At 38.5% G+C, this 27,519-nt stretch overlaps 1 protein-coding gene across 6 annotated transcripts in view; it reads left to right on the top strand.

Moving 5' to 3' along the window:
- Positions 1 to 26,886, top strand: part of SYTL5 (synaptotagmin like 5) — a 130,871-nt gene extending 103,985 nt beyond the window's left edge. For 5 of the 6 annotated variants that reach the window (XM_066249762.1, XM_066249761.1, XM_066249759.1 and 2 more), the window contains 8 exons: positions 606 to 698; positions 4,461 to 4,639; positions 6,470 to 6,569; positions 8,116 to 8,277; positions 15,859 to 15,967; positions 17,267 to 17,399; positions 23,453 to 23,661; positions 24,715 to 26,886. In XM_066249762.1, coding sequence (XP_066105859.1) covers positions 606 to 698; positions 4,461 to 4,639; positions 6,470 to 6,569; positions 8,116 to 8,277; positions 15,859 to 15,967; positions 17,267 to 17,399; positions 23,453 to 23,661; positions 24,715 to 24,857 — 1,128 coding nt within the window. In that variant the 3' untranslated portion in view covers positions 24,858 to 26,886. Of the gene's footprint in view, positions 1 to 605; positions 699 to 1,704; positions 1,771 to 4,460; positions 4,640 to 6,469; positions 6,570 to 8,115; positions 8,278 to 15,858; positions 15,968 to 17,266; positions 17,400 to 23,452; positions 23,662 to 24,714 lie in introns of all 6 variants that reach the window. The other variant, XM_066249764.1, reaches the window with a different exon arrangement.
- Positions 26,887 to 27,519: the final 633 nt, after the last annotated feature.

Raw genomic sequence — 27,519 nt, 5'->3', positions numbered from 1 at the left:
TTTAAAAGCCATTTTATCATGGAGGAGAAAAAACAGAGAGAACAAAAGTAGAACCTATAATTTTGTACAAGACTTTGGTACCTAAAATAGTGTATTCTATGACAAGATAACCTGGACATGTTTTCTTTGATTTATTGATGTCACCTCATTAAAATTAATAAAAATTTAAAAAAATAAAATAAATTACTGCCTAAAATAGTGTATTCTACTTTGAGAGACTTTTGAGATATATTTTCCCATCTTGACAATATACACACAGAGATACATATATACACAGACCCAACATTTTTTTAAAATTAAAAAAAGTTTATTGCCCAAAGTAAATCACCTTAGAGATCAGGGTGGTAGCAGTTGAAGACCCAGTTCTGTGTGATTCTAAATATCATGTTCTTTCAATTAAGCTTCTACTAGGAAGCAAACCCCACTCTTCTGATGATGTAACTCAGGTTGAATGAAGAGCAAAAGAGAAAAACCTAGGAATAGGGCGATTTCTAAACATTTGTAGCTGATATTTCAGGTACTTAAAAAAAGAAAGTGGTTTAGAAGTGAAAAGACTTTCTAGAAAAGCAGTAAACCAAACCACTGATATTTTCCTCCTTTCTTAGGACTCCTTGGAAGAAAATGAAGAAGGCATTGATAATTTAGTGCCTTCCAGGTTTTCTGCAAACACCCACAGCCTAAAAAGTGGCCTGTCAACAGTAAGCAGTTCTTTCTCTACCAAGCGCCGGATGTTTCTTCTTTCTCTTGTTGATTTTCTGGGCATTTCTAAAGGGGATAGGAATGTTCTTGGGATAATATGTGATAGTGAGTTAAAAATCATTATAGTTTCCTGCTTGCTCTTTGCCTACAGAGTACTTTTGTTCTAATTTTGTATGGGCTTTTCCTAAGGCTCCTGATTGATTCCCTCTCTTTCCTTGGTCTTCACCCAGGTTTTAAACCCTCTTCCATCCCTAATTCAGACTTTTATCAGTTCAAGCTTATAAATTATGTCAGTTCTCTGTTGATATATTTCCATGCCACCATTCTCTCAGCTCCCTAATTGTCCTCCACACTTCTGCCAGTCATTATCCTTAAACACGTACCCAATCAGGTTTCTTTCCTACTCAAACACTGTCCATACTTTTTTTTTTTTCCTGAAGCTGGAAACGGGGAGAGACAGTCAGACAGACTCCCGCATGCGCCCGACCGGGATCCACCCGGCACGCCCACCAGGGGCGATGCTCTGCCCACCAGGGGGCGATGCTCTGCCCCTCCGGGGCGTCGCTCTGCCGCGACCAGAGCCACTCTAGCGCCTGGGCCAGAGGCCAAGGAGCCATCCCCAGCACCCTGGCCATCTTTGCTCCAATGGAGCCTTGGCTGCAGGAGGGGAAGAGAGAGACAGAGAGGAAGGAGGGGGTGGGGGTGGAGAAGCAAATGGGCGCTTCTCCTATGTTCCCTGGCCGGGAATCGAACCAGGGTCCCCCGCACGCCAGGCCGACGCTCTACCGCTGAGCCAACCGGCCAGGGCCTGTCCATACTTTTTTGCTGCCAGAAAAATACAGACCCTTCTTTAGTATTCGAGGTTTTCCTTAAGAGGTAGCCTTTAGAAGCCGTTATAACTTTGTATGTATCTATGTGCCTATAAATCTTTTTTATTTCTTCTCTAATTTCTATCTGTTGCTCTAATACCCTCTTTCCTTTTAACTTTGGGCGACTTCCTTAAAGAATTCTCAAGCAGGCTCTGACAGGAAGTGGACCTACCTAAACGTGCCTGATGCTGACTCAGACACTGTGAGTTCTCAGTCTTTTCTTTCTCTTCTTTCCAACCATGCTTCACAAATTTCATGGTACAGGAAATCTGATTAGGTGGGCAATTTGTTCAGCATTTATCTTTTTCTGACTTCTGTTCAATAAACCAGAGGTTCTCTTTTTAAAAGGTAAATAACATCATCAAAATCCAAGTATTCCAAAAAAAGAACATTCATTAAACCTTAGAATATGAATATCAGTCAAAAAACACATGCTCCAAAATTATTTACTATTAACAGGATACTTTTAGAATAAATATCTCTATTTTAAATCACAACATTGGCTTGGTTAAGAACATAAAGTTTGGTTAGTAGTAAAATTGCCTTAGCTACCTAAATTTCTCCCAAGCTTCAACATTTGTGGGTTCTTAAAAATTTTTACATCTAAAGGGCCTCCTGCTTACAGAGGATCTTTCTTGAATAATGGCTACAGAAGAATGTGGTAAGACACAAGTTAGTGATACAAGGAGGTAGTGTGAGGCATGGCAGAGAAGTCCTGAGACTAAATATCTGGAGATCCTGGTGTATGTCTTGGCACTGCCAACAATTTCTGTTAGCCAGAACTTTCTCATATGTAACATGAGGATGTTGGACTTATTCTTGAAGACCAACTTCAAAGCATGCTTCATGGACCAGCAACATCGTATTACCTGAGACAGAGACTCTAAAACTTGTCAGTTCAAGGAGCCCCTAGTATCTCAGTGATACTTTCGTAACACTCCTAGACAAACAGTAATACTTGACTAGCCAATTTATTATTTAGGTCAAAAAACGTAATAAGCACTGGTATCCTGACAACTTAGTAGTCATTTGAAAAAATAATACACATAAATTGGGAGAAAAATAATATTTTTATTCTATTCTTAAATAGCCCCTAATACTTACTAATGGGGTACATGTGTCTGTTGGGCACTACATGAATTGTCAAATCTTGGAATCTGATTGGACAGTACCACTTTAATTTTTTTGTTCTACATAAATTTTTATGTAATACTCGCTTTTTGTTACAGCAGCTGCCAAACACTCAGCTTCACACAAATAGAATTTCATTGAAAAGAGTAAAATGTGATTTAATCTTGACACTGCAAACTACCATTAATAGTTTGTATTTGTCTGACAGATGTCGCTGTGTTTTTCTTAAAATTTTAAAATAGATGTGGTGCCCTTGTGAGTTAGTTGTAGTGCTGTGGAATGCCTTGACACACAGTTTGGAAACTGTAGACCTATTAGTTTGTTAGAAAAGCAAAATCTCGGACCCCACGTGAGATGAATATCTGGATTTTTTAAATAGATCCTCAGGTGATTTATATGCAATTAAAGATTGAAAAGCACTGCTCAAAGCTACCTGCTATCATGACAATTCTGATGCTTTATTTTAAGAATAGGAAAAAGACAAGTTAGGTCACTCACTGGTTCTCTTTAAGTTATCATTTCCAAGTACAGTCCTCCCTTGGTATCCACACTATGTGGAATCTGCAGATATGGCAGGCTGACTGTAATCATGGCATCCTGAGTTTTCTCTTGCTCTTAAGTTTGGAAGAGATACTAGCCACATCACCCATATTCTGTTCTTTTATTAATCTCTACTCTGAGCAATTGGAGGAATATAATGACTTTTGTTGCATATATACAGGATGGGGCAAAAGTCATAAGTACAGTAAACACAATTTATTCTTGTATTATTATTTATTAATTAGTATATTAATGTCCATACAAACAACTGTTATCTTACTTTTGCTCCTACCCTGTATATATATGGAAAAATGGAAAGTCAAATTTCTCTTTGTATTTATCATAGTCCCTATTTCCCAGTATTTCACAGACAAGACTTTTGAGACTATTGGGTCACTCATGAAAGCCTTTAAGGTATTCTTTTGTGATAGTTATATTGCTAAGATACCAAGTTTTTGCTTCTGGTACTAAAGGCTAATTTTGTCACATTTGATTGAAAATATGCCTGTTGTCATTAGTGATGCTCCAGAACCTTCATTCTGGAATATTTGGATTTTTAAAAACATTTTATTTACTGGTTGGTGTATTATCTTATTGTTTAGTGTTCTATTTTGTGGGTTGTTATTTTATAGAGGTTTAGGAAGCCATAGTCTTATACTACTTAGATGGTCAAAGAGCTGCTGTGGGATGCCCTTGTTAAAGCTGCAATAATGGCTTTCCAGAGAATAATGAGATGCTCTCTAGGGATGTCCCAGAGAAAAGTTTGTGGCTCCTTCTAACACCAAATATGAGATGGACTTTTATTTGTCCTGATGAATGCATTGCAGATCTTGAAGTAGATTGACTTTGAGCCTCCCAGTGAAAAAGGAGAAAGCTACAGGGATTTGGGGAGAAGATGGGATTGGAAATGCCTCAGTGACTCTGTATTCATTAAAAAGTGAATAAACAAAGGATTTTCACTAATACAAAAGGACTATACATCTCCTCTCAGCAAGTTTTCTGCCTTCCTTCCTGATAGTCCTAGATCTTATTCTTTCTCAAGTTTGGATTTTATACAACACCAGAAAAATAAGCAAAATAAGTGATTTTTGCTTTCTTGTCTTTCCCTAGAGTTCTCTGTTGACTATAAAGACAAGAATTATAATTGAATGAATGGGGTAGTTTCTATGAAGAGATCATTAGTAATACACTGGACATCTGTTTTTATCTTGTTTATTCCAGACCAGCCTTAACAGTATGATGAGTGTTTACAGTGAAACAGGAGACTATGGCAATGTGAAGGTCAGTGGTGAAATCCTTCTTCACATCAGCTACTGTTACAAAACTGGCGGGCTCTACATTTTTGTCAAGAATTGCAGAAATCTGGCCATAGGAGATGAAAAGAAACAGAGGACAGATGCGTAAGCACATAGCATATTCATCAGTTTATTTCAATCACTGAATTTTTTTGTCAGTATTTGTGTTTCTCTTTTCAGAAGATTCTTAGCATTCCTCTTGATTCAGAGCTTCCTCTGAAGGTTGATTGTCACTTTCTTTTTATGCCACATGTCTAAATATTCTCCTAGTGCATACATAATGGTTGTGTCTGTGGTTAACTGATTCTTAAAAAAAGCTGTTACTCAATATAATTTAGAACTGACATATTTGTTGTTTATGCAGAGGCAGCTCTTTGAGATAGAAGGCTGATACATTGGCACAAGATGTATAAGCATTCATTTTTGTTCTGGGAAACCTTCCAGATAAAATCACCAAGCTGTTAACCCAATTGAACAACTCAAAAGGACAGTTTTGATGCTTGTAGGATTCCAAGGATCAGCTTGGGAGGGCAAGTGTGGACCACAGCATGTTGGAGGGTAGCTGGATATAAAAATATGTTGAGGGTTCCAAAGACTACATTTGGTGATTTACTAGGAGGACCCACAGGATTCTACATGTAGTCATAATCAGCAAAGGGAGGAGGCATACGTTATGAAGTTCTGAAGAATCCAAATTTAAGCTTCTAAGTGTTCTCTCCCAGTGGAGTCACACAGGATGAACTTAATTCCTCTAGCAACAGGTTGTAACAACACTTGTGCAATGTTGTTTGCCAAGGAAGCTCATTTAGAGACTCAACTGGTCATATACCAAAATTCCAGTCTCCCGGAAAGAAAGCTCAGCATAAGCCATATTGTTTTTACAAAATAGTTTAGTCACAGTGACTAAACTACATCTGTTCTGGCAATGATGAAAATCCTCCTGAAATCTAAGTGCTGAGATGCCAGCCAAGGACAAACTTGTGAGCAGGCATTTCTAAGGATAGCACTCTCAAGCTTGCTATGTGACTCCTTTTCTATATTCTAGATGACCTAGGTCTAATAAACAACTCAGCAAAGCTGTTTTCAAGTGTATTAAGATAGATAAATGAATGGATTGTGAATACAGATTGGTCCGCCTACTTCCTCAGCTAAATATCAGAAGGCTTGAGGTCAAATAGAATCATTTAAACTAGAATTAAAAGGGGTCATCTAGAGCCCCAGTAGATGAGCTTCAGGACTCTGGTGGAATCTTGTACATCTTAATACATTTCTGAGTTTGCCATGATGCCCTGATCCAAGAGGCTTCTGAGATAGTTCAAGCCAAAGTGTTGGGTAGAGTTGCTATTGTGATTTAGGTTGTTATTTTCTATTTTTTTCACTGTTTTTCTTCATTTACTCATTACTATTGACTCTACTCATCAGAATTTCTAACATCTAAATAGAGAAAAATATAACCCCATAATATTTTGTGAGACCACTGTTCATAATAATACATCGTATTTCTTCTTGAGTTATATAATAAGTAAGCTCCTTGTATATGTCAACTGGCTTAATCTTCACAATGCCATAAGTTAGATACTGTTATTGTCCCAGTTTTACAGATGAGGAAACTGAGGTGTGCCAGCTGGGTTTAAATAACGTCCTGCCTTATTAAGTAAGTTCTTCAGTTCACCAAAACTAATGAGGCAGGAAGTGATTCAAATCCAGCTGGCATGACTCCAGAGCCTACATTCTTTCCTGCCATTCTCTATCACTTCTCTCGCATTGAAAGCCCAGAGCTGTCTTTAAGGTATTCTGTTATGTAGACTATAGTCTTTTTGGTTCTGCCTCTTATGTTTATTGGCCTATTCCCTTTACCTCTTCACTGAAGCCCCTGACTTTTTCTCACAAAGTAGATGTTTCCCAATAATTACTTTCATCTTTTATCATCTACAGTTATGTAAAGTCATACCTTCTTCCTGACAAGTCTAGAAACAATAAGCGCAAGACTAAAATCAGAACTGGCACCAATCCAGAATTCAATGAAACATTAAAGGTAAATAAATAGTATCTCATAGTAACTCGAGTGATACTGTTCACAACTTCATTGGTTTAGAAATAACTACAGATTCGAATAAATCAATATGTAATAGTCTTGGCTTTCCTGACAGTTTTTGTAAAAGAAAAAATGGAAACCACTCTTACTCTGTTTATTTCTCTCCCGCTGCTAAAGTTGCCCCTTAAGAACAGATGATCTAGCAAAGTTACATCTGACCTGGCACATCTTGTCAAAAAAATATGTTTTGCCCTTGGGAAAACTGTTGTTTTTTTTATAGTTCCCCATAAAAGAAAGTTTGCCACTTTGACACTGACTTAGCAGGTCACTTATACACACTCATTGTTCTGTTAACACAGGATGCTTATGTGCTGTTTGTTGTTAAGGTTTTAGAATTTGGCTAAATTTAGTCATGTGGTTAATGAACAGTATAAATGCAGAGTTAGAGTTGAGAAACATCAGAGATATGATCCAGGCCTCAATCCTGTAGAAATTACTTTTCCCCATGGGCTTCCATGTAACAACCCCTCCTCTCTCTCTGGACCAATCTAGCCTGGTAAGAAAAATACAGGGAGATTGGGATGTAGAACTTACTGCCCCAAAATTTATACATCTTGTGCCCAGAGTGATGGATGCGAAGTCCAGCATAGCAGGAAGACGGAGAGTGGGAACATGTGTCAGTAGGGTCAGTGTGGAAGCCGAAGCCAGTATCAAAACAGATCAAATTGAGAATGAATAAATATAGGCCAAGGGTGAATCTAGTGGCCATAATAGGATAGCAGAGCTGAGCTCATGCAAAATAGATAAAAAGAGTGACATGGTAAATTCTGAAAGCAGGGAGCCAAGGTTAATCATTCCAGGAACAGCAAAGAACAGGTATAGATGCAAATCCAAGATCAAGAATCAGTTAGTCTGAAGCATGTCCTAGATGGTACTAGCATAAAACAAGCAGGAGATTTGAGGATATGTGGGCCTATGGCTCTGGATAATACTGTGCTGGAAAAGGAAAAGCTACCCAAACAATATTTTCTTTATTGTTTTTCTATTTATATTATTTATATTTATATTTTCATTCCTGCACTTAGATTGGGCTTTATGAAGTTTTATGTTTGCAACTACCTCACTGTCAATATTTTTATGGATTTGGGAGTTCTCCTTATGAATCAAATAAGACAGAGAAGTTAAAGAATTGATATATTAAACCTCAAGCTTATAAAGTAGACACTGAAAAAATAATCAGGCAAATGAAAACCAGGTAAAACTAAAAAGGGTACAAGTTTCATCCCCTAATATTTTGTACACAATATCTGAATTTTATTGACCCCCCAAATATTTGGTTGCTAGATGTTTTAGTGCTAAATTTAATACAATATGACTTTATGGAATAGAATCTCAGTTGTAGCAGAAACAAAGAAAAATAAAGATTTTATTTGTGTTTAGTTTGTTCATATTACTAATGTACCTTATCCAAAAGATGGTAGAAATCAATCTCAACCTGTTCTAGAGACTTATCTGTGGAATGTGCTATTGTCTGTCTCATTTGCAGTACACCATCAGCCATACCCAGCTGGAAACCAGAACGCTGCAGCTCTCAGTCTGGCATTATGATCGATTTGGACATAATAGCTTCCTCGGGGAAGTGGAGATTCCTTTTGACTCATGGAACTTTGAAAATCCAAGTGATGAGTGGTTTGTGCTTCAGCCCAAGGTAAAAAATGCTTCCAGATTAGTCAAATAGTTATGCAGTGAGTCAAGTTATGAGCCAAATTGATGTCACAGGACTAAAGAATCTGATGACTTCCAATTTTCAAGAGATAATTTGAAAGATTACTACAGCTAATTTTGGAATATTATAATAAATGTCAATCTATTCTTTTGGAAATCTTTCTTCAATAAAGACTGAGTATATCATTCAAACCACATAATCACATGCATTATTAATATAATTTACTGAAAATATATTCATCATACATTTTCAAGCCTCTCTTCCCTGCACCACACTGTCTAAGAGAGAAGTTAGTTTCTCTAATAGTACAACCAATACTATGGACCTGGTTCTCCTAATCTTAATTAAATTATTTGCCCATCCTGATCTGATACTGTGGCTGGGGAAGTGAGCTACATTGACTGGCTTAAGACAATTAGAACATTCCCTTGTCCCAAAGATGGTATTGCCCCAAAGGAACGCCAGGTACAGTAGTACAAAACGAAGGGTGAGTGGATGCTAACAAGAAAAAACAAAGGTTATCAACAACAAATGTTGATCATCATCAATAGCAGCACTGTTCATATCTAGTGGTTACAAGAATTGTGAGCTAAGTCGTCTTATTCTCATTTCACATGAGGAGACTGAGACTCAGAAATTAAATATAAATTTCTACTGGGACTTTATAACTGTTGGTCTCAAATATGGTGTAAGTAACCTAATGGGAAAATCTTTAGGAGGTGTAATTGGGCTATGTGTAAATTGACAAAAATATATAATAAAATATTTAAACATAAAATAATTGCAAACCCATAACTAACATAAATGTGATAGAGGTACAAAGTGCAATAATAACAAATAATCCAAAATATCATAACATCTTCCTGACATTAATCATGGGAAATATTTGGTTATTTTAGCATTATATCTCTTGGAATTGAAAGAAAAGCCTCACCATAAAGGATAGCATTTAATGTGACTTCATCTTCAATCACTTCACTTCTTATATGGGTGCATGAGCATCATGGAGTCATAGTTAGAAAATGTCTAAGACATCATATGATGCATGACACAGGTGAAAGATGAGCAACATGCATTTTAGTACATGAAATTAACTGTAGCATTAAAGCCCATTGGAGCTCTTTGGAAACCAGCTAAGAGTGTTTCCAGCCTAGAAATGGATTAAGAACTTGCACTGAGCTATCTAAACTCTTCCTGGCCTCTCCCAGGCCTCCTCTGTGCTCAGGGATCAACAACTTTTCCAGGTAATCACCTTCATATTGCCATTGAATGGCCTCACTTTCTATTATCGTCAGGAAGAAACATCTCTCTGAATCTGTTCAAGGTAGAAAAGTTCTGATTGTGTTTAATGTTTGTGGAACTCAGTTGTTTCTCTGCCAGATGACATTGGACTCTTTTCACCAAGTCTGTTGGGATTTTTGCCTCCAACAGCCTCCACCTGAAACTCTCTTTAGAAGACTCTCCTCAGGCTACTGTAGCTTCTTTCCACATGAGCAGAGAGCCAGAAGTTCTGAGGAGTTTATGGATCCCCTGCCACAATGCAACTCTTAGCCAACACCTGAGAGGTGGGGTGGGGAAGGGGTCTGAGAGGTCAGTTTCCCTACTGAGAGAAAAAACTCTGAGATGTTATCTATTCTCCACAGCTCCCTTACCAGATCAGTCTGTGCTTGTCTGGCTTCCTCCGCTTCCCTGAACTGTTTCTCCCACCCCTTCACTGGTCTCTCCTGGAAGCATTTTTTAGTCACTTGCATAAGAACCCTTACCTCAGAGTTCACTTCTGGAGAAGCCAACATTGTTATTGTCTTTAATCAATGTGATGTATTTTGTAGATTTTCCAGCTAAGGAGGTGAAGTATGAACTACAAGGACCAATTTCCTTAGTAGTAGAGGATCAGTATTAATAGTCCCCAAGCATTTGGAAATATGGATATGTTTTTACAGAAGGGATACTAGAAATATATAATCCTTATTTCTTATAGACTCTGTTAGTGGAAGTCCTTTGACAGTTACATTTGTTTCAGCTAGGTCTTACAGAACTAAGCCAGTCAGGAGGCTGATGCAGACCCAGAAAGAACTCAAGATGCCAAATATTCTGTGAACTAGTTTCACAATAGAATTTCCTTTTTTACCACATGACATGAAACTGCTTAGTAGCTATAATTCATCTTTCTGAAAAGCATGTTAGGTAGTTAGACAAGAAGGGTTTGTTAGTATGAGTTGCCATTCATGCATTCCCAGAAGGTTCTATTATAAAAACAAGGACCTTTGAAAATAACAACAACAACAAAAGAAAATCAACAGCAAGCTATAAAAACAAGGACCTTTGAAAATAATAATAATAACAAAAACAACAAAAGAAAATCAACAGCAAGCTTAAGTGTTTTTCCAAGGAAAATTTCTCTCTTCTGCCTTCAGGCGGACAGTAAATATAAGTTCTAGTGGAATTATTACCTATCTAAAAGGTGGTCTCTTTATTGAGCAGTTTTGGCAGACATTTGCTTATAATTTATTATCCTATCTTAGACATATAAATGTAGTGGAAATTCTGCTTCCTACTCTGATAGAAAGAAAGTGGCTCTCCAAAAAACAGAAGATAACGGATATTATCCAATTATGCCACATCCCTGCTCCAAGACCCAAATACATTTAGTACGGGTTGAATAAATCCTAACCCTTCCCCTGGTACTCAGTGTGCTCCCTTGATATGGGCCAGCCTTCTGTAGCAAAGTAGAGTATTGGTGCTCTTCCCATATTTCCTGCCAGTCTTTGTAGGAGAGGAGTCCTCAGGCTGCTGAAGTGGGTTTGGTCTGTGGGCATGGACAGCTTGGGTATTTAAGTCTCCTGGGGACCCAGGGCAAAAAGAACATAAACACTCTCACTCTCTTGCCTCTGATGGGGCCAGCCCTGAGGTGATCTATGTTGTTTTCAGATCTCCTCTGTGTGGCTGAACAAAGGTTACTAATTTTCATGACACTTTTCCTGATACCACAACCTTGTGAGCCTCTCTTCATTTTCTTATCCCACTTCCCTACTACCCTTCTTAATAAAATACTATAACATATGTTTGTGTCTTAGGGTCTTCTGGGAAACCAAGTAGACACCTTATTTTCATCTTCCTTGCTACCACTTTCCTGTACAAACACCTCTAACCACGCCTGACTTTTTAATACTTCTTATACATGGTCTACACCAGGGGTAGTCAACCTTTTTATACCTACTGCCAACTTTTGTATCTCTGTTAGTAGTAAAATTTTCTAACCGCCCACCAGTTCCACAGTAATGGTGATTTATAAAGTAGGGAAGTAACTTTACTTTATAAAATTTATAAAGCAAGTTACAGCAAGTTAAAGCATATAATAATAATTACTTACCAAGTACTTTATGTCAGATTTTTGCTAAGTTTGGCAGAATAAATCTTTATAAAACAAATTACTATAGTTAAATCTATCATTTTATTTATACTTTGGTTGCTCTGCTACCACCTACCATGAAAGCTGGAACGCCCACTAGTGGGCAGTAGGGACCAGGTTGACTCCCACTGGTCTACACAGTCCTCACTGTGTTTTGCTCATACTGCTTTCTTGACCCCAACTAATCTCTCCCACTCCATTTTCATCTGGCATCATCTCTTCTATCCTTTAAGGACCAGACAAGGGCCACCTCTTTATTCCAATCTGGATTACTCTTTTTCTTCCTACAATAGTTTCATTGTACTTAATTGAAACATCTGTCATTATTTGTGAGACATTGGGCTTGCTATGTAGTAAAAGCCTAGGAGAAGACTCCCAGAAATCAGGACGAATATTAGGTCAATTGATAAAGAATGTCATAAAAGGCCCTGGCTGGTTAGGTCAGTCGGTTAAGAGCTTCATCCCGAAAGGACAAGGCTGCAGGTTCAATCCCTGGTCTGGGCACACACAGGAAGCAAACCGAGAATGTTTGATTGAGTAGAACAACAAATGAACGCTTCCCTTCCCCCTCCCCTCTCTCTTCCTGTCTTGCTAAAATCAATTATGTTTTTTATTATACTATTATAATCACAAAGATAATCACTTGGCATAAAGAGCTTGGGAGACTACTGCAGCTGACTCTTTTTCAAAATATTTTTTTTAATATTTATTTTATTGATTTTAGGGAAAGGGAGAGAATGAGAAAGAGATAGGAACATTCATCTGTTCTTATATGTGCCCTGACCAGGAATCAAACCAGCAACCTTTGTGCTTTGGGATGATGCTCTAACCAATTGAGCTATCTGGCCAGGGCTAGAATCTTTGTTTCTTCCAATTACAGTCAACATACAGTATTATATTAGTTTCATGTGTACAACCCAGTGATTAGACATTATATAACTTACTAAATAATCATCCTAAGTCTTATACATATCTGACACCATACATAGTTATTAAAACATTATTGACTATTTTCCTTATGCTGTATTTTACATCCCTATGACTATTCTGTAGCAACCAATTTGTATTTCTTAATCCCTTTACCTTCTTCACCCTCCCCCCAAACTCCCAACCCCCTCCTTATCTGTCAAATGTCAAAATGTTCTCTGTATTTATCAGTCTGTTTCTGTTCTGCTTGTTCATTTATTTTGCTTATTTTTAGAATTAATTGTTGATAGATAATACTTATTGACATTTTATTATTTATATTTTTATCTTTATATTTTTATTCTTCATAAAGAAGACCCTTTAACATTTCCTTTAGTACTGGTTGGGTGGTGATGAATTCCTTTAGCTTTTTTTTTTTTTTTTTTTTTTTTTTTTTTTTGTCTGGGAAGCTCTTATCTCTCCTTTAATTCGAAATGATAGCTTTGCTGTGTAGTGTAATCGTGGGTATAGCTCCTTGCTTTTCACCACTTTGAATATTTCTTGCCACTCCCTTCTGGCCTGCAAAGTTTTTGTTGAGAAATCAGCTGACAGTCTTATGGGAGCTCCCTAAAAGTAGGTAACTAACTTCTTTTCTCTTGCTGCTTTTAAAATTCTCTCTTAGTTTTTAATCTTTTGCATTTTAATTCTAGTGTGTCTTGCTGTGGGCCTCCTTCAGTTCATCTCGTTTGAGACGCTCTGTGCTTCCTGAATTTGTATATCTATTTCTTTCACCGGGTTAGGAAAGTTTTCTGTCATTTTTTCAATAGGTTTTCAATTTCTTGCTGTCTTCTCCTTCTGGCACCACCATGATGTGAATGTTGGTATACCTGAAGTTGTCCCAGAGGCTCTTTACACAATCTTCATATTTTTGAGGGGGGGGGGGACTTTTTTCTTGTTGCTATTCTAATTGGGTGTTTTTTGCTTCCCTATATTCCAAATTTCTAATTTGATTCTTGGCTTGATGCACTCTACTGTTAATTCCCTGTAAATTATTCCTTATTTCAGTTAGTGTCCTCCATTTCTGACTAGTTCTTTTTTATGGTTTCTATGTCCTTTTTTATGCTTATTATTTCTTTGCTGAAGTTCTCACTAAGTTCCTTCAACATGCTTATAACCAATGTTTTGAACTCTGTATCTAGTCATTTGCTTGCCTCGTTCTGTATAGTTCTTTTTCTGGAGAGGTCTCCTGTTCTTTCACTTGGGACATATTTCTTTGTCTCTGCTTTTAGGCTGCTTCTCTGTGTTTGTTTCTATGTATTAGGTAGAGCTGCTCTGTCTCCCAGAATTGATAGAGTGGCCTTGTGTAGTAGATGTCCTGTAAGTTCCAGTGGGATAACCTCCCTAGTCACCTAAGCTGGGTGCTCCAGGTGCAACCCTGTATGGGCTGTGTGTACTGTCTTGTTGTAGCTGAGCCTTGTTTGCTATTGTTGTCACTGGGGGTGACAAACTCTGAGGACAGGTTGTGACTACAGCAGAGGAGTTCCTGTGCAAGAGTTGATACTATGGAGCAGGACTTGCTTCAATGGAGCTTTGGTGCTCACCAAGTCCGTCCCTTAGGTGTGTCATTTGTGGAGGTTGTAAGGTTGTACACTGGCATGGTCTAAAGCTAGCCAATGGGTGCACTGGCTCTGAGACATCCCAGGAGGTACAAGGTCAATGACTGCCTGTGCCTTGTTTGGGGCTACCTAGCACAAGCTACAGAGTGATGTGCAGATGGCTGCTACTTATGCTGGGTTTGGAGGTGCCCAGGAAAGGCTAAGCTGTGAACCAAGGCTGGCTGCTGCTAGTGACAGACCCTGGGACCAATTAGAAAGAAGTAAGAAGTATGCAGAGACCAGATGCTGCTTGTTTGAGAGATTTTAGGAAATTCCAAAGCATGAGCCAACACACAACATTTGTATAGAAAAGCCACTGGGTGGGCTTACAAGTTGAGTAGGGCAGGTGCCAAGGAATCACCCGAATTCCCTGTGTGAGCCAGGTTGATGGAAACTCAGCTATGGCACCTGCCTGCAGCTCTGTGTGTGTGTGTGTGTGTGGGGGTGTTCTCAGAAAAGGAACAATGGCCTATGCCAGCAGTTTTGTCTGGCAGAAAGCTGCCCTCTCAGCTTTTTCCCTGATACCCAACAATCCAGTTCCTCCCCTTATGTCACTGGTTCTTTTCAAGCTGCTGCCTCAGTGCTGGAGCTCAGATGGAATAAGTTCCAGTAAGTCCCTGCATGGGCCCTTTAGGAATAGCTGCCCGAGACTCCCACAGCTCTCTATCTTACTCAGCCACAATGCCTATTGTTTATTTTTTTTACAGCCAGATAATGGAAGGGTGGGTAACCACTGCACTCTTATCTATGTCCACAAGTCTCAATTTTTTATCCCACCTATGCATGGAATCATTTTCTGGGATAAGTGCCCAAAAGTGCAATTGCTAAGCTGTGTATGGCAGTTATATGTTTAGTCTTTTAAGAAAATGTCAAACTGTTTTCCAGAATGACTACACTATTTTACATTTCTATCAACAATGTTTGAGTGAGCCAGTTTTCCACATTGAATTTTAATGATGCGAATTATAATTGGTGGCTGGCTGCCTAATTTGAATCAAGCATTACCATCTACTTTTTTAGTCACTTGGGAAAGCCTTGAGACATCAAAGACAGACAGGAAGGAATACCTTATGGGGCTATTTTCAGTGGCATCTTTATTCCTGCCTCATATCCCAAACTACATATATGTTTAGTCATGGTCCAGTCCTCAGTGCATCACAATCACTCATTATCTATTGATTGACCAAATGTGTGTTAAACATTTCCTCTCAGATTCTTTTCACTTTAATGTTAAAAGTTATATGCAAATGCCTTCACAGAGTTTCCAACTTCTCTTTTCTCATACTTAAGACATCTCTTTTTTTTTTTTTTCTGAAGCTGGAAACAGGGAGAGACAGTCAGACAGACTCTCGCATGCGCCCAACCGGGATCCACCTGGCACGCCCACCAGGAGCACCGCTCTGCCCACCAGGGGGCGATGCTCTGCCTCTCCGGGGCGTCGCAAGACCTCTCTTAAAACAATAAGTGCTAACATAGTTGAATGTGACTGGATTGTCATATTTAAGCCATCAGGTTATAATTGTACAACATGGGCTACAAAATAACAAAACAAACATTATACCTTTTTGTTTTTTCATGTCTCCCCTTGGGCAGGTGGAATTATCTGCTGACATTGGCCTTCAGTACAAAGGAGAGCTGACAGTTGTTTTACGTTACATTCCTCCAGGTGAAAACCTTCTGCTTCCACAAGGACAACTTCAAGGTAAAGTAAAAATCAGTGACTAATCAACAATATTGTGTTCTAGAAGTGTGGAAATAGGGGTCAAGAATTTTTTTATAGTGTATTATTTTTGCATTACACACATGAAATTTAAAGGGTTAGGTGTCACTGGCTTTTGAGGAGAGTTGAGAAGTATATATATTGGAACATTGTAGGATGGTAATTTCATACTTCTAAAACAGCCTTAATAGTAAAATTTGTTTCTCGGAAGTCCCAAATATATAGTATGTTCCTCAGGGTGAGGAAGGGGTAGTCTTCAGAGAGGGGAGGTATAGATAGCTGTCATATGGGTGTATGACTTTCACAGCTACTCAACAAGTCCTGAGGAAGAGGTTTATCTAAGACAGAATGTGAAAGGAAAATTCTGATGGTTTCAAATTGTAAATCCCTCTTTGTTTTCTCTTTCCATCAACTCCTACAGACAGTCTCCTCTATTCTTCTATTCACTATCATCCCCTTCATTGTGACCCTGTACAAGTAACTTATTATATCTTGGCCTCAGTTTCCTGACTTCATAGGGATATTGCAAGGATTAAATAGATTCATTCATGTAAACTGCTTAAAACTGTACTAAATAAAGGTGTTGGTAGTAGTGGTAGTGGCAACTATTTATGTTGAATGCATTTTATTCTAACAAAAATGTGATATAGGAAAAGTTTTTTCTTACTCAAAAGTGCAATTGTGCCTGGGCTGTAGCCTTTATAAAGAGCTGACCTTGTATGGAGATGACAATTTACAAGACTAAAATTTCAAAGAAAGGAGTTATGAACTTTTTCTCTTTTGGAGTCTTGGTGCTTGTATGTGGCTTTCATTTTAGTTATTTTCCAGTGAGAGCAGAATGTGGCCCAGGCAACTGTCAAGGCCTTTTCCATTTTATTTCTTTATACCTTATGAGAAGAGATACCTTGTAGGGGAGTACTTAAAGTTTTACATGTATTTGCTCATTTTTGCTCAATGAAGAAAAATGAAAAATCTATCTAGAAGGAATCCAATGGGGTGAAAACATTCAAATCAATATATGGGAAAATATACAATAATATTAAGATCTGACTCAATCAACAAATGAAATAAATCTTAGTAGTTTATTTTTGAAAATTATGAAATGGAACTCATTATATATCTCCCTCTTCCTCCTCCTCCTCCTCCTCTTCCTCCCCCACCTCCTCCTTTTCCTCCTCTTCCTCCCCCTCCTCCTCCTTTTCCTCCTCTTTTTCTTCTTCCCTCCCTCTCTGTCTTGCTGTATCCTTCTCTCCTCCTATTTCATTTTGATGGCTCATGCAGGAAAGAAGACCTTTAAGAGGGGAAAGAAGATGCCACCTGCATTCTCTGGAGGAATACTAGAAGTGCTTATAAAAGAGGCAAAGAATTTAACAGCCGTGAAATCAGGAGGCTCCTCTGATAGCTTTGTGAAAGGGTAATTTTATTTTTTTTAGTTCATTTTAGATGATACTTAATAGGAAATGAAAGGATCTGTGGTCCATGAGACAGTACTGGCTCTGAGGCTTCTATGGTCTTCTTATTTGAAATATACTAGGACAGAGCTACCCTTGAATGCTGGCTCTTCCATCTAAAACAATACAAGTGTAGAGGGAACTGCTTTCTCTCGCTTTCATCCTGCTTCCCACATATTTCAGGATTTCCCGTCACTCTCACCTTCATGACTGGTAAATTTTCTTGTGCAATTTATTTTTTTGAAAGAGAAGAAAGTACAATTTTCTATGCTTAATATATTTTTATTGTGCTTTTTTTATCATTTGGTGATGGCAATATGCAACAACAAAATTAGTGGATACTTGGGATTTTGCTCTCTTGGGGGAAATAAGAAAAAGTAGATTTCTCAGAGTATCCTCTCCATAAATACCCACTGGAGAGTGCTTTGGGGAAGGTCTGGGACTACATGCTGGAATTTGTGCCCACTTTATTGAACACAGGGCAGTTTCTTGAGGGAATACATCCCTTTAAATGGACATTCTTGCCCATTTAGGCAACCCAAAACAACAAATATATCTTGATTTCTATTTGAGGTTTTCTCAAGAAGAACTAGAATCAGAAAGCTGTTTTTCATTCATTCAAGTAAACACATAAATGCACATGTACCAATTACCAAGTACTGCAGTTTCAGAAATAGAACATGTCCCTGCTCTCACGCAGTGTCATAAAACACATGAGGTTAATTCTTTGAGTCGGATGGCAGTATTGTTTTTCTCCTCAATCCTTCTTTGACAAGTATAATTTTCCCCACAAGGAAATGATGTAAGCCTTTTACCTTTACACATTCTAACTTTGATAAAGACAATGATAATGAGAAGCAGGTGTCTGATACTTTTCCACTGGTGATTGTGCATGACTGAATCCTGATCCATCTGTCCTTTACTCTTTCTCATAGTAGTGAGGAACTTATTAGGATCCTGATATTGCAATTTGCCTCACCAGCCCCACTATCCAGTTCAGGCCTCTTCCTGCTCACTGTCTGGTGGGATGAGGGGATGGCTCCCTCGTATGCCTTATAGTGACCTTGCAGGAGTGACTTAACATTGCCTATAACAGTTTTCACTTTACAATGTTCAACATTTATGAAGCAGAGATAACAAAGGACAGTATACTTGTCCTATAATTTTTTAAGTGAGAGGAGAGGAGATTCACAGACTCTTGCATGTGCCCCTACCAGGATCCACCTACAACCCCCATCTGTGGCCAATGCTCAAATCAACTGAGCTATCCTCAGCACTTAGGGCTGTCACTCAGACTAACCGAGCCACTGGCTGCGAGAGGGGAAAAGAGAGAGAAGGGGGAGAGAAAGGGGAAGAAGGAGGGAAAGAGAAGCAGATGGTTGCTTCTCATGTATGCCTTGACTGGGGTTCGAACCTGGAATATTCGCAGGCTAGGCCAACGCTATATCCACTGAGCTAACCAGCCAGGGCCTTACAATTTTGTTTTAAAATCAGTGACTTTCTAGTAAATCCTTTTCCTGGTCATAATTCAACATTGAGATGATTTTAAAGGGACCTTAGATATTTTTAAAGAGCATAAGAGAGCAAGAATAGACCCTTGTATAAAGTTTAATATTATATGAAAAAGACACAGTGAATTGGAAAAATATTCCATGTTCAAGGATTGGAAAATCAATATAGTTAAAATGGCCATATTACCCCAAACAATATACAAACATAATGCAATCTCCATTAAAATCCCAATGTCAGTTTTTAAAGAAATGGAACAAAAAAACACCAGATTTGTATAGAACCATAAAAGATCCTGAATAGCCAAAGCAATCCTGAGAAAAAAGCATGAAGCCGGAGGTATCACACTATCTGACTTCAAATTATACAATAGAGCCACGATAATCAAAACAGCATGGTATTGGTAGAAAAACAGACATATAGACCAATGGGACAGAATCAAGAGCCCAGAAATAATACCACATATATATGGGCAAATAATCTTTGATAAAAGAACCAAAAACATACAATGGAGAAAATAAAGCCTCTTCAATAAATGGCACTGGGAAAATTGGAAAGCCACATGCAAAAGAATGAAACTTGACTACAGTTTGCCCCCATGCACAAATATTAATTCAAATGGATCAAAGACCTAAATATAAGACCTGTAACTATAAATTACATAGACAAAAACAAAAGTACTAAGTTCATAGACCTTGGCTGTAGAGAACAATTTATGAATTTGACCCCTAAGACAAGGGAAGTAAAAGCAAAAGTAAATGGATGGGACTGTATCAGGAGTCCCCAAACTTTTTACACAGGGGGCCAGTTCACTGTCCCTCAGATCATTGGAGGGCCGGACTATAAAAAAACTATGAACAAATCCCTATGCACACTGCACATATCTTCTTTTAAAGTAAAAAAACAAAACGGGAACAAATACAATATTTAAAATAAAAAACAAGTAAATTTAAATCAACAAACTGACCAGTATTTCAATGGGAACTATGGGCCTGCTTTTGGCTAATGAGATGGCCAATGTGCTCCTCTCACTGACCACCAATGAAAGAGGTGCCCCTTTCGGAAGTGCGGCGGGGGCCGGATAAATGGCCTTGGGGGCTGCATGCGGCCCGCGGGCCATAGTTTGGGGACCCCTGGACTATATTATAGTAATAGGCTTCTGCACAGCAAAAGAAACCAACAACAAAAGAAAAAAGCAACAAACAAAATGGCAGTTGATATTCACAAAAAACAGCTCTGACAAGGGGTTAATATTCTATTTATATATACTGCTTGACCTGTGGTGGTGCAGCAGATAGTGTCGACCTAAAATGCTGAGGTTACCAGTCCGAAACCCTGGGCTTGCCTGGTCAAAGCATGTATGAGAAGTAACTACCATGAGTTGATGCTTCCTGCTCCTACCCCCCTTTCTCTCTCTCTCCTCCTCTCTCCTCTCTCTCTAAAATCAGTAAATAAAATCTTAAAAAGAAAAATTTAAAAACATTCAACAACAAACAAGCAAACAATCTAATTAAATGAGGAGAAGACTTGAACAGACACTTCTCTCAAGAAGACATACAAACCAGAAATATAATAGATTGCCTGACCAGGCAGTAGTGCAGTAGAAGGAACATTGGCCTGGGACACTGAGAACCCAGGTTTGAAACCCCGAGGTCACCAGCTTGAGTGTAGGATCATAGACATGACCCCATGGTCACTGGCTTGAGCCCTAAGGTCTCTAGCTTGAAGCCCAAGGTTGCTGGCTTGAGCCCAAGGTTGCTGGCTTGAGCAAAGGGTCACTGGCTTGGCTGGAGCCCCCAGGTCAAGGCACATATGAGAAAGCAATCAATGAACAACTAAGGTGCCTCAACTATGAGTTGATGCTTCTCATCTTTTTCCCTTTCTGTCTGTCCCTGTCTGTCTTTCCCTATCATCTATCTATCTATCTATCTATCTATCTATCTATCTATCTATCATCTATCTCAAAAGAAAAAGAAAAGGTGTTCATCTTTACTAGCTATTAGAGAAATGCAAATAAAAACTGCAATGAGATACCACTTCACACCTGTTAGATTGACTATTATCAACAAGACAGGTAATAATAAATTTTGGAGAGGCTGTGGAGAAAAAGGAACCCTCATTCACTGCTGATGGGAATATGAACTGATATAGCCATTATGGGAGACAGTATGGAGGTTACTCAAAAAACTAAGAATAGAACTACCATATGACCCAGCAGTCCCTCTGCTGGGTATCTACCAAAAAAAACTCAAAAACATTGGTACGGAGAGACAAATGTATCCCTATGTTCACTGAAGCATTATTCATGGTGGCCAGAACATGAAATCTATCAAAATGTCATTGGATAAAGAAGATATGTTACATATGTACAATGGAATACTACTCAGCTATAAAGAATAGTGATATATTGCAATTTACAACAACACAGCTAGACCTTGAGAACATTATGCTAAGTGAAATATGTAAATTAGAAAAAGCTAAGAACTATATGATTTCACACATAGGTGGGATAGAAACTGAGATGCATGGACATAAATAAAAGTGAAGTGTTTACCAGGGGTAGGGACATAAGGGGAGGAAAGTAACAAGGGACAAATGTACAGTGACAGAAAAAAATTTGACTTTGCATGATGGATACACAACACAATCAACAGTACAAATGCTATAGAGATTTTTACCTGAAACCTATGTATTCTTATTGACCAATGTCACCCATCAAATTTAATTTCTAAATTAAAAAATATTGAAAAATTACAAAAAAACTATAAAAAAGATTAATATTATAAAATATATTAGTTAATATTAACTCTGTCTTAATCAGCATAACAATGGCTTAAACAAGACAGACTTTGTTTTTCTCTTGCATGTAAACAATGATTAAAAGTAAAGTATTTAGGACAGGTGACCATGATAGTCAGGGACCCAGATTTCTTCTACAATGTTGTGCTATCCACCACATGGTAAAAGATAGCCAAAATTCTAGCTGACAAGACACTTCCCAAAAGTTTCATACAGAAATTACTTTATCTTATTGGCCAGAACTTAGTCACATGATTGTTCTAGCTTCAAGGGGGCTCTGGGGAATGTAGTGTATTTTTGGCAATCTTGTGCCTAAATTTTTTTTTAAAAATGAAGATGTTTTGCCCTGGCCGGTTGGCTCAGCGGTAGAGTGTTGGCCTGGCGTGCAGGAGCCCCGGGTTCGATTCCCAGCCAGGGCACACAGGAGAGGCGCCCATTTGCTTCTCCACTCCTCCCCCTCTCCTTCCTCTCTGTCTCTCTCTTCCCCTCCCGCAGCAAGGCTCCATTGGAGCAAAGATGGCCCGGGCGCTGGGGATGGCTCTGTGGCCTCTGCCTCAGGCGCTAGAATGGCTCTGGACACAACAGAGCGACGCCCCAGAGGGGCAGGGCATCGCCCCCTGGTAGGCATGCTGGGTGGATCCCGGTCGGGCGCATGCGGGAGTCTGACTGCCTCCCCGTTTCCAGCTTCGGAAAAATGAAAAAAAAAATGATATTTTAAAGAGAAGAATAAGGAGAGAATAAATATTGGGAAATAAGTTGTCTCTGTTTGGTACATGAAATGAAATCTCAAGTACAGCAATGTATCTTCTTTATTGCGAAGTCATTTGTATGGTGGAATTTTAATGTCTGCTTTATGTACTAATTCCATACCCATATGTCATCTCCCCTAAAGCTTGCTCCCTGATTCAGCAGGTACCTTGACCCTCATTCTTTACTACGGTTAAAAATAGTGTTTTGATCATATTAGAGAAGGCCTGTGGTACAAGTGTTTTATTTGAGAAGCAAAAGTATGGAAAATGAAACGGGGAAGAGGAAGTGAAGCTGGTGAAAATATATTAATAGGAATTTTACTACTCTGGGCAATTGGGGCTCAATTCAACTAAGGAAAGCAACAAGGAACTCTGGACAGGATCTTAGGATTGTCCTTTCAAGAGATAGGGAAGCTGTGGGACTCATCCACCAATTTCTAAAACTCATTGGTTGAGGGTTGCTTCTAAAGACATTAAATCCCTAGTAATCCCAGGACTGCCTGCACATAAGCTGAGTCAGCTCACATGGCACCAGAGAAGGCTTTATCTGGAAAAGCCAAGAGACACAGGTTCTTGAGGTGTGAAGCTGTCAGCACGCTAGGAACTTCTCATCCTGGCTTCAAATCCACTCAGAGGTGGGCCAATGATGATAGTGGCAGGACGTTAAACAGTGTCTATTACAGAAGGTATTTTTATTTCAAGATGAGAGAAGGACCAAGAGAGTGTGGGCATTTTACTATTGCCCCACTTAAGAGAAATAAGAAACCATCTCACTAAATAAATCCAGATTTAAGCATATAAAACCCTGAGAGAAAATCTAATACACACATTACACACACACACACACACACACACACACACACACGTACCAGGAATTATGGGAAATTGAAATGACTACTTAAGGATGCCATTTTCTGCCTACTGTCTTACTGATGACTTGATTGTGTTTCCTCCTGCAGCTACCTGCTCCCTGATGACAGCAAAGCCACCAAGCACAAAACTCTGGTAATAAAAAAGAGTGTTAACCCTCAGTGGAATCATACTTTCATGTTCAGTGGCCTGCATCCCCAGGATATAAAGAATGTTTGCCTAGAACTTACCATCTGGGACAAGGAGGCCTTTTCCAGCAACATCTTTCTGGGAGGAGTTCGTTTGAATTCTGGAAGCGGTGAGGGACTTGAGGACCCTGAGATGGTCTGTGACTGGGCATGAGGTTGGGGAGTGGTTCCTAAAAGTGTGATACGTAGTAGGTATATATGTAGTTTCAGCTTAGCTGACTCCTGAAATTTCCACAGACACTCCATGCCTATAGCCAAGGTTTGTTCATGTTTAATGTAAAAATATTATTACATAACTTTGTATCCTTCAATAAGAAGTTTGAAATGTATAATTTTCATATTCACACTTTTTACATAATAGCATTTACACTTTAGTCTAAGTGAATTTCAACTGCTTTTTTGGGCCTTGTGTTTAGGTTTTGCTCAGAAACACAGGCTTCTGATAGGGGAGAGAAGCTCTTCTAAGACCAACTTTACTTCATGCTTTTCTCATTTCTGTCCAAAATTTGCAGCCATTATACTCATTGAAAGGAAATATGTGTTCCCTAAAAAATAATATCTAATGTTTTTTAGACAGGTCGTAGAAACACACCACTGGTGCCACAAGACACAACTATAACAGAAGAATTAAGGGAAAATTTATAGTAATGGAGCACATGCACCCCCCAAACTCTCATCATCCTATAGCTTGGGCCAGACATAGATGTTCTGCCTGAACCATGGTCATCATTCCTGTTGAGAATGATCCGACTGATACAATGCTCTACTTATTTATAGATTAAGGAGAGGCAAGAATATCTATACCACTAAAACAAAAACCTCCCAGGTCAGAGAATTGGTCTTGTTAGAAAGGAAGAGCTACAGAGCTCAGGTCAGCCTGTTCTTCTGTCCTGTTAACTCAGTCTAGATTAGAACTCTACTAAACTATCGAAATGGGGAAGATATGAGGCAGTAGGGCCATCCTGATTGTTTCTCAGCATCTAGGCAGAAGAGAGGAGTGCAGGCTGCAAGAGATGTATTTCATTCTAACGCCAATCACTAGACCTGATGAGAGCAAGCCAGTGAAGGGTTCTTTGGTCATAAGGCCTGCTCAAAGGTTAATAGGTCCAGAAGAACAAAACATTTCATCTGTGAAATGTAATCTTCTCTGTTCCCTTCTTTAGGTGTGAGTAATGGGAAGAATGTGTATTGGATGGACTCTCAGGGGGAAGAGCAACGCCTTTGGCAGAAGATGGCTGACAATCCTGGGACTCCTGTAGAGGGCATACTCATGCTCCGTTCCAGCATGGGGAAACGTCGGCTCTGAAGACACCGTTCAAAATGAAGCTCCCTGGGATTGTTGTGCTGCCGTTTCCTACCAATAGCAGGCTTGGGTCCTAGGATTCCTCTTCCTTGCCATTTCTTACCTGAGGGCATTAGGACATGAGGGGACAGATATCAGTGTGATGAATATTTAGAGTCTTGCTGAAAATCTAAAAAAGCGTGTACCTCTCTATGTCCGTGGGCCAGGGTCTTCTTGATTGGATGATAGTAAGTGTACCACATTGTTCTGTCAACAAGCAAATTGTGCAATGATTCATAGGCTTTGTGCCATAAGGGAAATGGTTTGTGCAAGCCTATTTAAGATTGGGAATCCCCAACTTTTTCTAGTTGTTAGTTTCTTTAGGTGTTTTCAAATGGTTTGAAGGAAAAGGGGGCCCTTCAGAATGTAGGTCACTTGAAGAGTAAAAAGAAGGGATGCTTGCTACCCTTTCCTTGCCCCATGATACAAGCAAGGCGTGTGGGGATGGTTGCTGGGGCAAGGGGGGTGGCCCTGTTATTTTAGCAATCTTGTAGTTTACCCAGGTAAGTTTTTCTGTGGTGACTATGTAATTTATCATCTAAATCAGCCTACTTTTGAGAGTGAAAGGAGCTAAATCATTACACCAGAACAACAGATACAAGCCAGGATTGACATGCAAAAATCAGGACATAGGACCACCTTAGCTATGACCTAGCTATTAGAGAGCTCTATAGTAAATGTGTATTTTATAAAATGCTCTAAGCCATGAACTGAAATGGAATAAGAAATAATGTACATTTTGAGCCCTGCTTGTGTCACATCAATTGATACTCAAATGATTAAAGAAAATCCCACAGCCAAGCCCAAAATCAAGAGGCAGGGAAATACATTCTGCTCACAGTGAAGCCATAGCAAGAGTGAAGATCCAGGAAGAAATGAAGAATCATTGTCAATAGTTCAATGTACCATATTTTCTGTCACCTGGAATTCTAGATGCTTAAGCCACCAAACTTAGATGCAAAGATAGTTAAAGCTCAAAGAAGCCTCAGACCTGTTTCCTCATTTTATAGATTCCAAATCTGAACTCAGAGAACTAAATTGACTTGCTCAAGATCATATATAAGCTCTGACTGTATTCAGACTTAAATCTAGTGTGTGACTCATAAGCCGGTGTTCTTCCTACTGAAGTTCTTGGCATGATCTTATGCTTATTGTGGAGGACAGGAGAACACAGATGAAGGAAGGTGGAGAAGAGTCTGATTATTTGAGCATGAACATACCTAACCTAGTCTTTTTCTGGAATCATATTTTAACCCTCAGCTCATTTGTTTGTTTGTTTGTTTGTTTGTTTGTTTTGCTTGAAATCATATTAAACCCTTAAAAGGATTAAAACTGAGTATTAGTAGTAGGAAAACTAGAATCATCTTCAGGTTTATTCTAGCTCATTGTTCCATATTCTAAATTTCTCCTTGAATTTTGAAAATAGATTTAAGAAAATATTTAGTATTATTCTTAGTAAGAAAATAAGCAATCCATTTTTAATATTATTATATAGAAAATTAAAGTTAATGGTCTAGTGTACCTTAGTACATATGGTACATTTTTTAAAAATTAATACTCATATTCCTATATTACCCTTCTTAAAAACAGAAAACAAAAAAATATATAAGATCGTCAATACTTTACATATTGGAAAAATAAATTGTCAGCAGACTTAATGTGACTCATTCTGTCTTCAAAGACATTTTTAGGGGAGGTGAGAGGGTGGTGATAGTGAAGTCTGAAGACATTTCTAAAATAGACAAAATAAGTGTATTTATTTACTAATAACAAAAGAAGAGAAGTAATAAATTCCAGAATTTATAACTTGAACTCAAGGCAAGCATGAACATTGTGTTCAGACATTCACCACATTTAGAACTATTCTGTGTCTTGGTTTTATAAAAACTAACATTTAACTGTGCATTTCCATAATGCAAAACCCAAGTATGAAGAAGTCCATCAGAAATCTGTTGCTATTGCTCTCAGAAATAAAAGGTAAATTGATCTTTAAGTCATTCTTTTTTTACTAAGCGTGATATAGAAGTAGAAAGAACATTTTTAAGTATTGGTAATGCATGTGAATGACACAAAATTCAAAAAGTTCAAAATTGTGAAAAGTAAGTCTTCTTTCCTCCCCTTGCATATCAGAATATAGTGACAGCATAATTCTTTTTTTATGGCTACAATGTATTACATTATAGAGTTATATCACATTTATTTAACCAGTCTTATCAGTAGAAGCCTTCTGTTATATATATGTCTGATTTTTTCTGTTCCATTTGTTGCTCCCTCTCCTTTTCTTGTAAAGATTGTTAAACGTTAAACATTGGATTCTTTACTGCTTGTTCTTCCTTTTCTCATTTTCTGTACATTCCCTGACATTGTCATGTACTGCACTATCATGGTTTTATGGTCATTTATATGCTTATGATTTCATAGTCATATCTGCAACCCGGACCCTTTCTCTCAGACCCAGGCCCAGATCCAACTGCCTATATGGCATCTCTACCAGGATAGCTCATGTTTTCATATTCAAAACCCTTCACTTTACCCTCCCTCTCCCTTGCACCCAGGTCTTTCTACTCCAGTGTATCTTGACTCCATACCTGGTACTATCACACACTCAATTATACTAACAAAGCAC

Source organism: Saccopteryx bilineata, chromosome X (assembly GCF_036850765.1).
Source record: "Saccopteryx bilineata isolate mSacBil1 chromosome X, mSacBil1_pri_phased_curated, whole genome shotgun sequence".
Lineage (NCBI taxonomy): Eukaryota > Metazoa > Chordata > Mammalia > Chiroptera > Emballonuridae > Saccopteryx > Saccopteryx bilineata.
Note: the sequence above shows the minus strand (reverse complement) of the source record. Positions and strands in the feature narration are given on the sequence as shown.